A 14,523-nucleotide genomic window follows, 5' to 3' on the forward strand; every position below is an offset into this window, starting at 1 on the left:
TCATAACCAACGGAACGGGAATCACAAGCTATTTACGTGTTGAAAAGAATTGCATACAAAAACAGGACAAACTTCGAGCATATAATTGTCTTCAAATATCCTTACGGTGCAACTATCCATATCCAACAAACAGTTATACAATGCCATTCGTTCGAGGACCGTTTCTTTCTCTGACTTCTCTGACTTCTCTGGCTTCGCCTTCCTCCTCCTCTTCGCCTTCCATGGATGCATCCTTGTCATCGCCGTTGGCATCGTCGTCCTCAGCTGCTAGTAGCGCTTGAGCTCTCTGTTCATTTAGAGGAAATATTAACAATAGACAATCATAAGGGCAATGTGGTGAAACTAACCTTCATCGCTTCAGCCTCATTAGAATAATGCCTTTCTCGTGCTTGTAAGAATGCCTTATGCTTCATTAATGCTACAGTAGCACACCGATTACAGTCAATCTTTCTTCAATCGCCACAGATGACGCACCTTCTTCATCCATTTCCTCTTCCTCTATCTCCCCTCTTTCATCGGGTTCTCCCCGTAGCTCCTTCCTGATCGTCTCACTTGGAAGGCTGAAGCTAGTGCTTCGACTAGAAGCTCCACTTCCGGGTCTGCCGGAGATCGATGGCCTTCCAGAGCTCGAGAACGACGTCCGACGGGAACCGTGTTCGCTAGCATCTGGTGTAGTGCCACGAGAGGAGTGTTTGGCATCGATTGGCGATGCACCTGAGGAGGATCCGGCTCGACCGTCAAGGTCGAAGTTGGGTATATCTGAAAGCAGTGCTTCTAAGTAAGACATGCTCTACGCGCTTGATCGGGAGCGAACAACGCGAACCTCCTTCGATCTCATCATCTTCGACAGTGTAAGATCGGACAAAAGGAGTCTTGGGTTCTGTGATCTTCATCAAACTATCCTTCTGAATCTCTGTCTCCGCGATGTTCTGCTCATCCCACTGCAGGCTGTATGCATTCGGAGACATGAGTGATACATGGATGTCGCCGATATAACATGATCGATACATACTGTTGTCCAGCTGCTGGAGTGGGAGGGCCAGGTGTCGCTGCAGGCGTATTCTTCAGGATACCTTTCGGCCTTGCATTGGATAAAGCCCGATGCAGTGGTGCGCGCGTGGCATTTTCATCGGTTATTTCTTCTACGGTAGCCATGGCCAAGAGACGAGAATACGTGTACTAGATACTATTTACTATTGGAGATGAATCTGGCTTGGGACTGATAATGATAAGTAGAGGAAAAAGATAAAAGGGTTAGGACAAAGGAAAGAGATCAACACAATAGTAAGTACTAATGCCTGAAATGTAGGAGAGTTGTAGAGTAGTAATGGGTAGTCTTAATCTGATGTTAGTAACAGTGTAGAGGGGACCTGAAGGCTCAGCAAGAGGACCCAGGCTACAACTATCCTACACAACAGAAATACAGAATGTAAGCACTAGAACATAGTCAGAACAGGCAGAACAGGTGGAGAGAGAGAGTAGGACAAGGGTAGAGTATATAGAGTGAGCCTAAGAGTACAGGACTACCTAGAGTAGACAAGATCAAGACTATAGGACTAGTCTGATCTTGTATACCTATATATACTAAACTACACAAGAGTACTCAGGGAGTATGAGCCACTAAGAATAATAAGCCACAAAGAATAAAAGAAAGGAATGTCAAAGATAAAGGTACAAAGAATGAAGGGATGGACAAAGGGTAAGAGACTATAGAATGAACAGAGAATGAAGGAGTAGTCAAAGGAATGGAATGATGAAGTAAGGAAGGGTAGTAGTAAGAGTCAGCACACATATAGTCTATAGACAGTACCTCTGAGGGACAGAAGTCCTGAGTTCTAGTACAGAAGGGTGTAGAACCCTCAGAACTGAAGGTAAGAGAGTAGAGAATTGTAACAGTAGGTACTTGTTTTTGACAGTACCCTTATTAAGACAATAATAATTCTAGACTAGGTAGAGCTTCTCATCTTTCTTTTTAACAAAGAAGAAAGGGGAGACTATAGAGGACTTTAAGGGTTGGATCCAGTTGTTCTAAAGATTTTCCTAAAGAAACTCATCAAGTGCCTCCTACTTGTCTCTGTTAAATAGGTAGACCTTACAATTCTTAGGTTAGAAACCCTTAGTCAATTTAATTGTATAGTTTTAGAGACAGTGTTTAGGAAGCTAGTCAAATTCCTCTTTACTAAAGACTTTAGGGAACTCTCAGACAAAATCTGGCAGGCTAGGTCTATATACATTCTAGAGTAGAGTTATTCTGAGAGGGTTTCAGACTGGTTCTATTTCAGACATTCTTCAGATTGACTCTGTTCTACCTTGACTAGAATATGTATCTACATATTTATCCTAGTTAAAGAAGAACAACTAGTCACCTTTATTAGAACTGTTAGTAATATTAGAAGCATTCACATTTACTCAGAACAGTAGTACAAGGTAGTTGTAAGACTCAGAACACTGATTGAACACAAGTGTTTACTCTAACTAGTTAATAGTAGGGTTGTAAGCCTTAAGTTATTTGAATCTAATGAAGACATCTGTCTTTCTAAGGTTAGTGACTCTAAACTCAATACTTTCCTTATGATCCTAAATAGTCATCTGTAGTTAGACAAACTTAGTAATCTGACCATTCCAGTTTAGAGTTCTGTCTACATTGTATACTAGGATTAGAAGTAGAACACATTAAGTAGGGAGGTAGTGTTCCTACACAAAGGCCTTATTAATGTACAAACTAGTGTATTTACTGTTTACTAGAACTATTGTTTAGATCTGGAGGGATTCTAAGAAGGGAGCTAAGAGGACAGGGACTTAGAGCTAGTACTCAGAATGTCCTTAGATAAACTACTACTTGTTCTGAAGGGAATGTACAGCTTGTACAGTCTTATTATCTAAGAGAGTAAGTATATACACTAACATTTCCTTATTAACCTCTCTCTTTCAACAAGGATGGACTTATGTTCTCAGTTGTAAACTCAGCTGAGACTATCCCTACTTAATACTATAAACAAACTACTAAGTAGTAAACAGGGCTAGGTAGCATTCTGAATGTTCTAAGATTTTAGAATGTAGAAGTAGTAGGTTGGATTGTGTAGATTTAGACTCAGATGAAGTACAAAGAGAAGAATCAAAAGAATTAGGAGAAATAGGAGAACTATCTACTTTTGTTTTTGACTTTTTTCTTTCTAATAAATAATTTTGTTAATTTATTTTTTCTACTTTTTCTGCTTTTTCTACTTTATTTACTTCTAATCCTATAGTGTCTATTAAATCAAAAGTAGCCATTAAAAAATCCAAGTTATAACTCTTCAGTACTATATTTACTGTTAGGCCTTTACAAAATTCTAGAGTATATAGTTAGAGTCTAGAAGTTCTAAGGTGACTTTTGGATTTGTAGAAAAGGCTTCTCACTACAAATCCTGTTTGTCACTTGTTATTACTCTAATGACCTAACAGATGTACTGTTACTTCTACAGACAGTCCTTAATTTAGTGCCCTGACTTTCTATAAGTAAAGTATACTCTTTACTTTTAGGCTTCTCTAATGTCTATCAGAATAGATTGATTATGAATTATAGGTGGATCAATCTAAGAGCTCAGAACTGTCAGAGCTGGATACATGTACAAGTATTTTATATAGACTTGACACATCTGAGTCACAGCTTAGTTGAAGGAAATGGTGTGTATCTTCTACTTAGTGTAAGTGACCAGTTCTAGTATTATTCTAAGGATCTTATTAACCAGTTCTGGGTGAAGAGCTTTTTCAAGCATTCTAATAAGGACATTATTAAACTCAAGTATGAATCCTACCTTCTAGGCTAGAATATCAAACTCCTGAAAGAAGGTATTAGTAGAATGTTTACCCTGTTACAGAGACACAAGCTTGTTCTACACATTGTACTTCTTATTCAGATTGATAAAGGAAGTACAGAGCTGTCCTATAAATTCTAAATACAACTCATTATTCTGAAGTCAGATCAGACTTCTAATCTAATAGTCTTCAATCTAGTTCTAGGCCTAGGTGGCTGTATTACCTTCCTTCATAAAGGAGAGGACAAATAGAATGTAATTAAGATCTGAGGATAGATTGGTCAAAGTAGCAGCTATGTATAGTTCAACTTAGTACTAGAAGTCCTTAAAGTGCTACTCATTAAAGTCTGAAGGGTAGGCTACATGTACTTTCTTTCTAAAACAGGTTGTAACTTCTAGAACAATTGGAACAGGTTCTAAAGGGGTTAGAGGTACATAGTTGGTAAAAGCCTCTTAAATAAAGGTCTACACATATTAAGCTAGTTCTACTTGTAACTACTAATCTAGTAGGACAGTAGGGGTGGCAGTTAGTGTAGGAGGGTTCATGTTTACACTACAAAGGAATTAGCACTAAACTAAAAGGGGTAATGAATAGAAGAAGGGTGACAAAAGTTTAAAAGAGTTTAGAAAGTTTAAAATTTAAAAATGTAAAAGGGTCAGGACAAAGAAAAGAGATTAACACAATAGTAAGTACTAATGCTTGAAATGTAGGAGAGTTGTAGAGTAGTAATAGGTAGTCTTAATCTGATGTTAGTAACAGTGTAGAAGGAACCTAAAGGCTTAGTAAGGGGACTCAGGCTACAACTATCCTACACAACAGAAATACAGAATGTAAGCACTAGAACATAGTCAGAACTTGTAGAACAGGCAGAGAGAGAGAGTAAGACAAGAGTAGAGTATATAGAGTGAGTCTAAGAGTACAGGACTACCTAGAGTAGACAAGATTAAGACTACTAGACTAGTCTGATCTTGTATGCTTATATATACTAAACTACACAAGAGCACTCAGGGAGTATGAGCCACTTAAGAATGATAAGCTATAAAGAATGAAAGAAAGGAATGTCAAAGATAAAGGTACAAAGAATGAAGGGATAGACAAAGGGTAAGAGACTATAGAATGAACAAAGAATGAAGGGGTGGTCAAAGGAATAGAATGATAAAGTAAGGAAGGGTAGTAGTAAGAGTCAGTACACATATAGTCCATAGACAGTACCTCTGAGGGACAGAAGTCCTGAGTTCCAGTACAGAAGGGTGTGGAACCCTTGGAACTGAAGGTACAAGAGTGGAGAACTGTAACAGTTTTAGATTATTATCTCTATTTATTTTAAGATTTCACAAATGAAGAAATGTTAACAATAATTTCTAGTTTTTGTATAAAGAAAGTTTTAAATTTTGTTTATAATTTTTGCTGGTCAAAAATGGGAAAATAAATTTCAAATAATGTTTATCATTATGTAAGTTATTTTTTAAGGTAAGGAATTGTGAAATGCCCCATGTGTGTGGCGCGTCGTAGTGCAGGTAACGTGCTCCGTTCAGCACAGTCTCTAACCTTTTAGGTCCGCGTCTCCTTCTCTTATCCTCCATCCACGTCGTGAACGTGCATTCTTAAATTTTAAACTTTCTAAACCCTTTTAAACTTTTGCCACCCTTCTTCTATTCATTACCCCTTTTAGTTTAGTGCTGATCCCTTTATAGTGTAGACATAGACTCTACTACACTAACTACTACCCCTACTGTCCTGCTAGATCAGTAGTTATGAGCAGAACTAGCTTAATATGTGTAGACCTCCATCCAAGAGGCCTTTGCCAACCATGTGCCCCCAGCCCCTTCAGAACCTGTTCTGATTGTTCTAGAAGTTGCAACCTGTTCTAGAAAGAAAGTGTATGTAGCCTACCCTTCAGACTTTAATAAGTAGTACTTTAAGGACTTCTAGTGTCAAGTTGAACTATACATGACTGCTGCTTCAACTGATCTATCCTTAGATCTTGATTGTGTCCTATTTGTCCTCTCCTTCATAAAGGAAGGCAATGTGGCCACCTAGGCTCAGAACTGGATCAAAGGTCATTAGATCAGAAGCCTGATCTGACTTTAGAACAATAAGTTGTACTTGGAATTCATAGGGCAGCTCTATACTTCCTTCATCAATCTGAATGAGAAGCACAATGTGCAGAACAAGCTTGTGTCTCTGTGACAGGGCAAACATTCTGCTAATGCCTTCTTTCAGAAGTTCAATATCCTGGCCTAGAAGGCAGGATTCATACTTGAGTTCAATAATGTCCTCATTAGAATGCTTGAAAAAGCTCTTCACTCAGAACTAGTCAATAAGATTCTCAGAATGATACTAGAACTAGTTACCTACACTAAGTGGAAGACACACACTATCTCCTTTGACCAAGCTGTAGCTTGAATGTATTAAGTCTGTGTAGAATGCTTACACATGTGTCTGGCTCTAACAGTTCTGAGCCCTCAGATCAATCTGCCTGTAATTTGTAATCAATCTGTTCTGATAGACATTAGAGAAGCCTGAAAGTGAGGAGCATGCTTTACCTGCAGAAAGTCAGGGCACTAAATTAAGGACTGTCTACAGAAGCAACAGTATATCTGTCAGGTCATTAGAGTGATAATGAGTGACAAGTAGGATTTGTGGTGAGAAGCCTTTTCTGCAAATCCAGAAGTCACCTCAGAACTCTTAGACCCTGACTACATACCCTAGGATTTTGTAGAGGCCTAACAGTGAATGTAGTACTGAAGAGCTATGACTTGGATTTTTTAATAGCTACTTTTGGTTTAATGGACACTGTAGGATTAGAAGTAAATAAAGTAAGAAAAGTAGAAAAAGTAGAAAAAGTAGAAAAAATAAATCAACAAAATTATTTATTAGAAAGAAAAAAGTTGAAAACAAAAGTAGATAGTTCTCCTATTTCTTCTGATTCTTTTGATTCTTCTCTTTGTACTTCATCTGAGTCTAAATCTGTACAATCTGACCTGCTACTTCTGTGTTCTAAAATCTTAGAATGTTCAGAACATTACCTAGCCCTGTTCACTACTCAGTAGTTTGTCTGTAGTATCAAGTAGGGATAGTCTCAGCTAAGTTCACAGCTGAGGACATGAGTCTGTCCTTGTTGAAAGAGAGAGGTTAATGAGGAAATGTTAGTACATATACTTACCCTCTCAGACAACAAGGCTGTACAAGCTGTACATTCCCTTCAGAACAAGTAGCAGTTCATCTAAGGATGTTTCAGACACTAGCTACAGGTCCCTGTCCTCTTGGCTCCCTTCTCAGGATCCTGCCAGATCTGAACAACAGCTCTGATAGACAGTAGATGTACTGGTTTGTGTATCAATAAGGCCTTCATACAGGAACACTACCTCCCTACTTGATGTGTTCTACTTCTGATCCTAGTATACAATGTAGACAGAACCCTGAACCAGAATGGTTAGATTACTGAGTTTGTCCAACTACAGATGACCATTCAGGATTATGAGGAAAGTATTGAGTTTAGAGTCACTAACCTTAGAAAGACAGATGTCTTCATTGGATTTGAATGGCTCAAGGCTTACAACCCTACTATTGACTAGTTAGAGTAGACACTTGTGTTTGATCAGTGTCCCAAGTCTTACAGCTACCTTACACTACTGTTCTGAGTAGATGTAAATGCTTCTAATGTTACTAATAGTTCTGATGAAGGTGACTGGTTGTTCTTCTTTGACTGGGATAAATATGTGGATACATATTCTAGTCAACACAGAATAGAGTTGATCTAAAGGATGTCTGAGACAGAACCAGTCTAGAACCCTCTTAGAACAACTCTACTCTAGAATGCACACAGACCTAGCCTGCTGGATTTTGTCCAAGAGTTCCCTAAAGTCTTTAGTGAAGAGGAATTCAACCAGCTTCCTAAACACTGTCTCTAGGACTATACAATTGAATTGACTAAGGGTTTCCAACCTAAGGATTGTAAGGTCTACCTACTCAACAGAGACAAGTAGGAGGTACTCAACAAGTTCCTTCAGGAAAATCTTTGGAACAGCTAGATCCAACCCTCAAAGTCCCCTATGGCCTCCCCTTTCTTCTTTGTCAAAAAGAAAGATGGGAAGCTCTACCTAGTCTAGGATTATTGTTGTCTCAATAAGGGTACTGTCAAAAACAAGTACCTACTCCCCCTGATTCAGGAGCTCATTAATAAGACACATACATCTAGGGTTTTCACTAAGTTGGACATTTGATGGGAATACAATAATATTCAGATCCAAGACAGAGATGAGTGGAAGGCTGTGTTCTGAACCAATCACAGATTGTATGAACCAACTGTAATGTTCTTCAGACTAACTAACTTGCTTGTAATGTTCCAGTCATTCATGAATCACATCCTTACAGATCTGATTGACTCAGAGCACATTAGTGTGTATCTGGACAACATTCTGATCTTTACCCAGACAGTTGAGCACTATTACTAACTGATCTGAGCAGTTCTATAATGGCTCTAAGATAATAAACTGTTCCTCTGAGAAGCAAGTACTCTTTTGTACAGGAGTCAATAGATTATCTGGGCTTTGTAATTGGTGGAGGTAAGGTCTGTATAGATCCAGCAAAGGTGACTACAGTTTGGAACTGGCTACAACCTTAGAACCTGAAACAGGTCTAAGCATTCCTTAGGTTTGTGAACTACTACTAACACTTCATTTGAGGCTTCAGTACTATTGCCTGGCCCCTTCATGATCTCACTAGTAAGGATGTTCCTTAGTAATAGGATGATCAGTAGCAGTCTGCATTTGAGTCCCTCAAGCAGGCCATCACTAGTAAGCCTGTATTAACAGTTCCAACAGTTGTAGACAAGTTCTGAGTTAAAGCCAATTCTTCTAACTTTGTGAATAGAGTAGTACTGTCCCAGTTCATTGACAGAAAGTAGTGTCTGATAGTGTTCCAATTGGAATCCCTCTCTGTAACAGAACAGAACTACCCTATCTATAATAAGGAACTTCTTACAATTGTCTGTTCCCTAGAAGAGTAGTGTCAATATCTCTTTAGTACTGTATAGAAGTTTAAGATTTGGAGTGATCACCTTAATCTCTAGTACTTCCAGGCTCCCTAGAAGCTTAACTACTGTTAAGCCTGCTAGATGTTAGAACTATAGAACTTTGACTTTGTACTGACCTACAAACCCAGAATACAAATGACAAAAGCTGATTTACTCTCAAGATGAGTAGGTTATAAAAGGGGGGAGAATGATAACAAAAATCTTATTCTCCTAGACAATTCCTATTTTGTGTCTGAGACAATCTGAGAGATCCAACTCAAATCCAAGAATGTTGACTTTGTCACCTGTATACAGTAAGCTCTAAGACACACACAGGACTAGGTTGTAGTGAAGCAACTAGAGAAGTAGGCTAAAGATTGGGAGGAGGATGAGGATGGACAGGTTTACTAGAAAGGCCAACTGTACATTCTGAAGGATTGGAAACTGTGGGAGGACATTGTTTGAGCTCATTACAACAATCTGACTGTAGGACATTCAGGCTGACACAAAATGTAGGAACTCATTACTCAGAACTACTAGTAGCCCAGAATACAGAGGGAAATCCTAAAGTATGTGACTGGTTACAATATGTGCCAACAGACTAAGGCCTACCAGACAAGAGTTTGGGCTCCCCTACATTTGTATTAGATTCTGGATCACTCTTGGGAAGAAGTCTTGGTGGACCTGATCAGTAAGCTACCTAAGTCTTAGGGTTACAATACTATCTGTATGATTGTTGACTGATTCTCTAAGCAAGTCTATACAGTTCTGACCCAAACAGAACTCACTTCTAAAGGTATAGTATGCATTTATTAGGATCACATCTTCTGGTTGTACAGACTCCCTTAGAAGCTCATTCATGATTACAGACTGTAATTTGAGTCGAAATTCATGTAGGACTTGTATGTGCTTCTTAGAATTCAAGGGAACCCTTCTACTACCTATTACTTACAGACTGACAGTCAAACTGAGTGAGTCAATCAGGAGATTGAGCTCTACCTTCAGATGTTCATTAATCATTAGTAATTGGATTGGTCTGAATGGCTAGCTCTGACAGAATTCATACACAATAACTAGCAACACTCTATAACAGGACAGTCCCTGTTCTTCCTCAATCATGAGAGACATCTGTACTAGGGGACAGTTCTGAACTGGAACAGTAGTTCTGAATCTGTAACAGACTTTGTAGAACAGATACACAGAACCAGGGAGGACACACAAGCTCTTTTAGAAAAGGTAGTACAGGTTATGAAGCAGAACTATGATTGGAAGAGGTTCACAGTCAAGGATTACTAGCCTAGTGACAAAGTTATGCTGGAAGCTACTAACCTGACTATGGATCACCTAATGAAGAAGTTGGACAACAAGTGCTTCAAACCCTTCATTATTGAAAAGAAGGTTAGTGCCTCTGCCTACAAACTCTAACTTCTAGCAATATGGAAGTACATACACCTAGTGTTTAACAAGGTTCTACTGTCTCAATACTATGATCCAGGTTTTCCTTTGTAACAAAGACCCCTACTGTCTCTACTAGAACTCATCAGTTCTGAACCAGAATACAAAGTAGAGTATGTAGTGGATACTAAGCTAGTGTGTAGAAAACTCAAGTTCCTTATTCACTAGAAGGGATACTCAGTTAAAGAACACACTTAGGAACCTGCTGAGAATCTCACCCATACTGTTAAGGCAATCTAAGACTTCTATCAACTTCATCTGGGTGCTCTGTGTCAACTCTACCTCACAGATTTCTAAACCCTACTGTTCCAACCTATGCCTAAGCTACTAACTAAGCCCAATGTTTACCAATCAGGACAATTGGTTTTAGAGGGGGGGTAATGTTACAATTCTCTACTCTCTTACCTTCAGTTCTGAGGGTTCTACACCCTTCTGTACTAGAACTCAGGACTTCTGTCCCTTAGAGGCACTGTCTATAGACTATATGTGTGTTGACTCTTACTACTACCCTTCCTTACTTCATTATTCCATTCCTTTGACCACTCCTTCATTCTCTGTTCATTCTATAGTCTCTTACCCTTTGTCTATCCCTTCATTCTTTGTACCTTTATCTTTGACATTCCTTTCTTTCATTCTTTGTGGCTTATCATTCTTAGTGACTTATACTCCCTGAGTACTCTTGTGTAGTTTAGTATATATAGGTGTACAAGTTAGATCTAAATATTATTGTATCCCTATCAAATGTCTAACTTAGTAAAAACTCTAGATGTATGTGTCTTATTAATGAGCTCCTGAATTAGAGGGAGTAGGTGTCAGTAACAGTGTAGAGGGGACCTGAAGGCTCAGTAAGGGGACCCAGGCTACAACTATCCTACACAACAGAAATACAGAATGTAAGCACTGGAACATAGTCAGAACAGGTAGAACAGGTGGAGAGAGAGAGTAGGACAAGGGTAGAGTATATAGAGTAAGCCTAAGAGTACAGGACTATCTAGAGTAGACAAGATCAAGACTACAGGACCAGTCTGATGACAGAGATGAGTGGAAGACTGTGTTCTAAACTAATTGTGGATTGTACAAACTGACTATAATATTCTTCAGACTAACTAACTTGCTCACAACATTCTAGTCATTCATAAATCACATTCTTACAGATCTGATTAACTTAGAGTATGTTAGTGTGTATCTAGACAACATTCTAATCTTTACTTAGACAGTTGAGCACTATTACTGACTGATTCAAACAGTTCTACAACAGCTCTAAGATAATAAACTGTTTCTCTAAGAAGTAAAGTACTCTTTTGTACAGGAGTCAGTAGATTATCTAAGCTTTGTGATTAGTAGAGAAGAGGTCTGTATAGATCCAGCAAAGGTAACTACAGTTCAGAACTGGCTACAACCTCAGAACCTGAAACAGGTCTAAGTATTCCTTAGGTTTGTAAACTACTACTAACACTTTATTTAAGACTTTAGTACCATTGTCTGGCCCCTTTACAATCTTACTAGCAAAGATACTCTTTAGTAATAGGATGATCAGTAGTAGTCTGTATTTGAGTCCCTTAAGTAGGCCATTACTAGTAAGCCTGTATTAGTAGTTCTAACAGTTGTAGACAAGTTCTAAGTCAAAGCCAACTCTTCTAACTTTACAAATAGAGTAGTACTGTCTTAGTTCATTAATAGAAAGTAGTGTCTGATAGTGTTCTAATTAGAATCCCTCTCTGTAACAGAACAGAACTACTCTATTTATAACAAGGAACTCTTTGTAATTGTCTGTTCCTTAAAGGAGTAGTGTTAATATCTTCTTAGTACTGTACAGAAGTTTAAGATTTAGAGTAATCACCTTAATCTCTAGTACTTCTAGACACCTTAGAAGCTTAACTACTACTAAGCCTACTGAATGTTAGAACTGTAGGACTACAACTTTGTACTGACTCACAAACCTAGAACACAAATAACAAAAGCTGATTTACTCTTAAAATGAGTAGGTTATAAAAGGGGGGAGAATGATAACAAAAATCTTGTTCTCCTAGACAATTCCTGTTTTGTGTCTAAGACAATCTGAGAGATTCAACTCAAATCCAAGGATGTTGACTTTGTCACCTACATACAGTAAGCTCTGAGACACACACAGGACTAGGTTGTAGTAAAGTAGTTAGAGAAGTAGGCTAGGGATTAGGAGGAGGATAAGGATAGACAGGTTTACTAGAAAGGCCAACTGTATGTTTTAAAGGATTAGAAGCTGTAGGAGGACATTGTCTAAGCTTATTACAACAATCTGACTGTAGAACATTTAGGCTGACACAAAATGTAGGAACTCATTACTTAGAACTACTAGTAGTCTAGAATGTAGAGAGAAATCCTAAAGTATGTAACTGGTTGTAATACATACTAACAGACTAAGGCCTACTGAACAAGGGTTTAGACTCCTCTACATCTGTATCAAATTCTAGATTACTCTTAGGAAGAAGTCTTAGTAGACCTGATTAGTGAGCTACTCAAGTCTTAGGGTTACAATACTATCTGTGTAATTGTTAACTGATTCTCTAAGTAAGTCTATACAGTTCCAACCTGAATGAAACTTACTTCTAAAGGTATAGTGTACATTTATTAGGATCACATCTTCTAGTTGTACAGACTCTCTTAGAAGCTCATTCATGATTGTAAACCACAATTTGAGTCAAAATTCATGTAGGACTTGTATGTACTTCTCAGAATTTAAGGGAACCCTTCTACTACTTATTACTTACAGACTGACAGTTAAACTGAGTGAGTCAATTAGGAGATCAAGCTCTACCTCTAAATGTTCATTAATCATTAGTAATCAGATTAGTCTGAATAGCTAGCTCTAGCAGAATTTGTACACAATAACTAGCAACACTCTATAACAGGACAGTCCCTGTTCTTCCTCAATCATAAAAGACATTTGTACTAGGGAACAGTTCTGAACCAGAACAGTAGTTCTGAATCTGTAACAGACTTTATAGAATAGATACATAGAACCAGGGAGGACACACAAGCTCTTTTAGAAAAGGTAGTATAGGTTATAAAGCAGAACTATGATTAGAAGAGGTCTACAGCTAAGGATTACTAGCCTAGTAACAAAGTTATACTAGAAGCTATTAACCTGACTACAGATTGTTTAATAAAGAAGTTAGACAACAAGTGCTTTAGACCCTTTGTTATTAAAAAGAAGGTTAGCACCTCTGCTTACAAACTCCAACTTCTAGCAATATGGAAGTACATACACCTAGTGTTCAACAAGGTTCTACTGTCTTAGTACTACAATCCAAGTTTTCCTTTATAATAAAGACCCTCACTACCTTTACTAGAACTCATCAGTTCTGAACTAGAATACAAAGTAGAGTATGTAGTAGATACTAAGCTGGTGTGTAGAAAGCTCAAGTTCCTTATCTACTAGAAAGGATACCTAGTTGAAGAACACACTTAGGAACCTGCTGAGAATCTTACTCATACTGTTAAAACAATCTGAGACTTCTATTGACTTCATCCAGGTGCTCTGTATCAACTCTGCCTTACAGATTTCCAAACCCTACCATTCTGACCTATACCTGAGCTGCTGACTAAGCTCAATGTTCACCAATTAGAACAATTGGTTTTAGAGGGAGGGTGATGTTACAGTTCTCTACTCTTGTACCTTCAGTTCTGAGGGTTCTACACTCTTCTGTACTAGAACTCAGGACTTCTGTCCCTCAGGAGTACTGTTTATAGACTATATACATACTAACTCTTACTACTACCCTTCCTTACTTCATCATTCCATTCCTTTGACCACCCCTTTATTCTTTGTTCATTCTATAGTCTCTTACTCTTTGTCTATCCCTTCATTCTTTGTACCTTTATCTTTGACATTCCTTTCTTTCATTCTTCATAGCTTATCATTCTTAAGTAGCTCATACTCCCTGAGTACTCTTGTGTAGTTTAGTATATATAGGTGTACAAGATCAGACTAGTTTAGTAGTCTTGATCTTGTCTACTCTAAGTAGTCCTGTACTCTTAGGCTCACTCTATATACTCTACTCTTGTCTCACTCTCTCTCTCTGCCTGTTCTACAAGTTCTGACTACATTCTGGTGCTTGTGTTCTGTATTTCTGTTGTGTAGGATAGTTGTAGCCTGGGTCCCCTTACTGAGCCTTTGGGTTCCTTCTACACTGTTGCTGACAAAAACATAATTTCAAAACAAAATTAGAAATTTTCTTTTGAATTTTTTGTTATTCCTCTGTACTAGTAATGAA

General features: G+C 38.2%; 1 protein-coding gene across 1 annotated transcript; it reads right to left on the reverse strand.

Annotated features, from left to right (window-relative positions):
* Window positions 1-17: 17 nt before the first annotated feature.
* On the reverse strand, window positions 18-1,246 carry FOMMEDRAFT_142142 (uncharacterized protein). The gene is made up of 5 exons (XM_007268765.1): window positions 1,013-1,246; window positions 824-948; window positions 475-759; window positions 348-418; window positions 18-286 (listed from the first exon to the last, which is right to left on the reverse strand). Exons 1-5 carry the CDS (start codon window positions 1,153-1,155, stop codon window positions 134-136), a joined length of 777 nt encoding a protein of 258 aa, XP_007268827.1. The 5' UTR covers window positions 1,156-1,246; the 3' UTR covers window positions 18-133.
* Window positions 1,247-14,523: the final 13,277 nt, after the last annotated feature.

The sequence above is a fragment of the Fomitiporia mediterranea genome (genome assembly GCF_000271605.1).
Source record: "Fomitiporia mediterranea MF3/22 unplaced genomic scaffold FOMMEscaffold_8, whole genome shotgun sequence".
Lineage (NCBI taxonomy): Eukaryota > Fungi > Basidiomycota > Agaricomycetes > Hymenochaetales > Hymenochaetaceae > Fomitiporia > Fomitiporia mediterranea.

Coding starts and splice junctions, on each gene's coding strand:
- FOMMEDRAFT_142142 (XM_007268765.1), bottom strand. CDS start 1,155: ATGGCTACCGTAGAAGAAATAACCGATGAAAATGCCACGCGCGCACCA. Junction 760..823: donor AGATGATGAGATCGAAGGAG/GTTCGCGTTGTT, acceptor CACTGCTTTCAG/ATATACCCAACTTCGACCTT. Junction 419..474: donor AGAGGAAATGGATGAAGAAG/GTGCGTCATCTG, acceptor GTGCTACTGTAG/CATTAATGAAGCATAAGGCA.